The sequence below is a fragment of the Musa acuminata genome, chromosome BXJ2-4 (genome assembly GCF_036884655.1).
Source record: "Musa acuminata AAA Group cultivar baxijiao chromosome BXJ2-4, Cavendish_Baxijiao_AAA, whole genome shotgun sequence".
Lineage (NCBI taxonomy): Eukaryota > Viridiplantae > Streptophyta > Magnoliopsida > Zingiberales > Musaceae > Musa > Musa acuminata.
In genome coordinates, this window is record NC_088341.1 from 27,370,546 (window position 1) to 27,374,991 (window position 4,446).

Below are 4,446 nucleotides of genomic sequence, written 5' to 3' on the forward strand. Positions count from 1 at the left end.
TTATCAGAAAGGAGCATATATTATAACAGACATCATAGAATGGACTACGTGCTTTCCATTGTTTTCTGTCTCTTTCTCTCTTTCTATGTGTGTGTGTGTTTCAAGATCTGTATAGTGAGCAAAGTCATACAAACTTTGCTTCTTCTCTTGGTTTGCTTCCTTTCCCTGCAGAAAGACTGGGATTGGTAGTAACTTTGTAGTTGGCACTGATTTTTGGATTGATCAATCATGTTGAGATTATTTTTTCCTTCATAGGAAGAGAAAGAGAGAGAGCGAGAGAGAGAGAGAGAGAGAGAGAGATCCTTAAGAACAATCACGTTGACATCATCATGTCTTGAACCAATTCACGCACGTTAAGTTGGATCTACCTTGAGGTTTGACTTTGTAAGAGAGATCTGCACTCCTAGATAGATGGGTGGTCAAGTTGCTCCCATAAAAAAAGAGACCTGACTTCAAGAACACCACCAAATCTTCGGGCCTATATGAGCACATGCCTTTGATGAGGAGTTCTACAGGTGCAAAAGCCCTTACAATGGCTGCTTACGGCTCTCCACCGTCCTCACACCTTCTCCTCGCCATCCTCATACCAATCCTTCTTCTCACAGCCACTGCTGATGCCAATGAAGAAAGAAAGGTAAACGATCAACTCAGAAAGACATACGCTAGCTAATCATCTATAGAACACTGACATCTGGTCGAATCAACTGCTCGCTACATATCATGCAGGTATACATTGTGTACATGGGACATCAAACCTCATCCAGTTCGTCGACCGAGGCCGAACATCTAAATCTACTTAAGCAAGTACTCGAGGGCTGGTAATCTTTCTGTCCTTCTATGCTTCCATATATTCATTATGTGAAGAGCTGTTTCAGCAGCAGTAACGTACATCAAACAATGGTGCAGTGCCCCCTGCGATTCCTTGGTCTACAGCTACACGAAGAGCTTTAATGCACTTGCAGCTAAACTCCTGACCAAAGAGATGGAAAAGCTAGCTGGTATACTTCAGATCTCTTTCGATGGTGCCATTAATTGGTCTTGCAACGACAACGAAACTGATTGAAAGAGTGGTATATATTGTCCTAGGAATGAAGGGTGTGGTCTCTGTGTTCCCCAGCAAAATCCTGCACCCCCGCACAACCAGGTCATGGGATTTCTTGGGCTTTCCTGCGACCGTGAATCGTAATCCTCCACTGGAGAGCGATGTTATCGTCGGCATGATCGATACCGGAATCTGGCCGGAATCCGAGTCCTTCAACGATCAAGGACTCGGACCTCCGCCGCGCAAATGGAAGGGTGACTGCATAAACCTCAAGTGCAACAAGTATGGATCTCTCGTCCTCTCTTTCAGAATTAGAGTTTTGCTGTATAGTTTGTATGATGCATGTTGAGAAGAGTTTGTGTTGCATGCACCAGCAAAATCATTGGGGCGAGATACTACAACAGCTTGAACGACACGTCGCAAGAAGAGTCTCCGCGAGATTTCAATGGCCACGGGACTCACACGGCCTCCACCGTCGCCGGGAAGAGCGTACAGGGCGCCAGCCTCTACGGCCTCGCGGGTGGCACGGCCAGGGGCGGCGTGCCGTCGGCCAGGCTCGCCGTTTACAAGGTCTGCTGGTCGTTCGGCTGCGCCGAGCAAGACATCTTGGCAGCCTTCGACGACGCCATCGCCGACGGGGTCGACATCATATCCATCTCCATCGGCTACCCCTCCGCCTTCGACTATTTCCTGGACGTGATGGCCATCGGCTCGTTCCACGCCATGAAGAAGGGAGTCCTCACCTCGGCGTCCGGCGGTAACAGCGGGCCGTACCATGGCACGGTCGGCAACGTCGCTCCATGGATGCTGGTCTCTGCAGCAAGCAGCACCGACAGGCACATAATAGACAAGCTAGTAACCGGAGATCAGAGATACGTGGTGGTGAGCTACTTCATGCGGGATATATTAGTGCAGAGCTCCATCACAAGCACTTAACCGAGTTCTCGTAATCTTTCTCAGGGGGCTTCGGTCAACACCTTCGCCACCGAGAAAGAGTCTTACCCTTTCGTATATTTTGGAGATGGAAGCTTTCCCCCAGCGTAAGCCAATTATTCACCCTCATGATCTCACTTGGAACTCTACTTAGAACTTGCTCTCGTTACTGTTGCAGAGATTGCACTCAACTGGACGAGAAATTAGTGAAGGGGAAGATAGTTCTGTGTGGATACATCGATGATGGGACAGGAGCTTATCTTGCCGGTGCTAAAGGAGCAGTAATGTTGAACGATGCTTTCCTCGACACTTCCTTCTCTTTTCCTCTTCCAGCCATCGCAATTAGCTACTCTAACGGCGAGAAGCTTATGCAATACATCAACAAGACCAAGTAAGTATTCATGTCAAAAGTCCCATGATGAATGATAGAGCATAAAACAATCACTATGCCACATTCGATGTTGGTCAGTAATCCCGTGGCGAACATACACAAAAGCGAAGCAGTGTTCGATCCTAAAGCTCCTGTGGTTGGCTCCTTCTCATCCAGAGGTCCAAATACAATCACAGCTGACATCTTAAAGGTGATTGATTACTTCCTTCCTTGACTTCTTTTTTCTTGAGGGATCGATCATTATTGGCAGAATCTACAATACAAGGGTTGATTTGATTGCCTGCAGCCCGATATAAGTGCCCCAGGAATTGACATTTTAGCCGCCTGGTCAACGCTCGGCAAAGTGTCAGGCTCCCCTAACGACACACGGTCGGTCGAGTATAACATCATCTCGGGGACTTCCATGGCCTGCCCGCACACCAGCGGTGCCGCCGCGTACGTCAAGTCGTTCCACCCGAGCTGGTCTCCTGCGGCCATCATGTCCGCGCTGATGACGACAGGTAACGTGCATGCCGACAGCGAGCTTGTTGTACTGTGAGCCATTGCAAGCAGGAGGTGATGCATTTGGGTGCCTACGTGTTGCAGCGAAGCCGATGAATCCTTCGCTCCACCCTGATGCGGAATTGGCCTACGGGGCGGGGCAGCTCAACCCGGTGAAGGCGGTCGACCCCGGCCTCGTATTCGATGCCGCCGACACCGACTACGTGCAGATGCTGTGCGACGAGGGTTACAATAAGTCCATGATTAGGATCATCACCGGAGACGACAGATGCTGTTCTTCTCTCGGTCGCAGAACCGCGAGGGATCTGAACTATCCTTCCATGGCCTTGCACGTCGCATCGAATGAATCCTTCGCAGGGAACTTCACGAGATCGGTGACCAACGTCGGCGATGCGTGTTCCATATATAGAGTAAAGATCAAAGCAGATGGGAGGCTGAAAGTGGTGGTGAATCCCAAGACGTTGGCGTTCACAAAACCAGACGAGAAACAAGGATTCGTGGTGAGTGTTTCAGGAGGGCCGATGGCGACGAATTCTACAGCGTCGGCTTCGATCGTATGGTTGGACGGAAAGCACAGCGTGAGGAGCGCGATGGTTGTGTATACAGATTTCACGAGTTAAAGACTGAGGATTCTTGTTGGGTCTTTTAAGGAGATTAGTTCTTGGCCGGTGTTCTTATTTTATTAATATGCATTTCTTCATTTAAAGAATCTAGCAAGTACGTCCATTTGTGAGTTTCGATCAAATAAATTAAGAAGCTAACAAATCCATGGTTCTGTTGTTTGATTCAATTACCAAATGGAAATATAATTGATGTTTGAGATTTGTAAGTTTTGATCAAATAAATTACGAAGCTAACAAATCCATGGTTCTGTTGTTTGAATCAATTATCGACTGGAAATATAATTTATGTTTGAGAGAGTCTTTTGGATAGACAATGTGATAGTTATCCTTCTTTTTGACATAGTTAAAGCTGATCAATATTATCCACCGAATAGAAAACGGATGTTGGCAATGGATGCTAATAGTTTAAAAAAACAAGTGCTCATGTTTATTTCCACGTTATGGCTATGAAAATCAAATATATGCTTCAAATTCTATTAATAAATAAATGAAGGATCATTTCTTTGCCAACACCTCAGTATCTCTTACAAACTCATTCACCTCACCAGTTGATGCATGCTATCTAACAGGCAAGGATACACCCTATCAAGATCTTATCTTAATATATTTAATCTTATATATTTCTAATGACAGTGATGAAATCAGAAGACACATTAGAGTAGATGGAGACCTCTTTCATCTTTGGGTAGACAATCAAAGAAACACCATCATCTTGATCACTGAATTCTTCTACCATACAAGCGAAAGATCGAAAACAAACAAACAACACGAGGCTCCTAATCTTAGAGACGGTCAAGTAGGTAAGTTATCATGACTTGAACCCTGGTTAATCTTGTTGTAAAATGACCCAAAACTCTTACTTATACTAAGAATTGGAAGGTGGCTTTACAAGCAGCTACATACTATACTAGAATGACACTTTGTTAAATAAACAAACACCACCCAACCAACTCAAG

At 46.0% G+C, this 4,446-nt stretch overlaps 1 protein-coding gene across 1 annotated transcript; it reads left to right on the forward strand.

The window, feature by feature from the left end:
* Positions 1-496: 496 nt before the first annotated feature.
* LOC135610191 (subtilisin-like protease SBT4.3) lies at positions 497-3,668 on the forward strand. The gene is made up of 10 exons (XM_065104368.1): positions 497-634; positions 727-818; positions 907-998; positions 1,087-1,324; positions 1,417-1,924; positions 2,003-2,082; positions 2,154-2,366; positions 2,445-2,556; positions 2,653-2,866; positions 2,952-3,668. Exons 1-10 carry the CDS (start codon positions 500-502, stop codon positions 3,485-3,487), a joined length of 2,220 nt encoding a protein of 739 aa, XP_064960440.1. The 5' UTR covers positions 497-499; the 3' UTR covers positions 3,488-3,668.
* Positions 3,669-4,446: the final 778 nt, after the last annotated feature.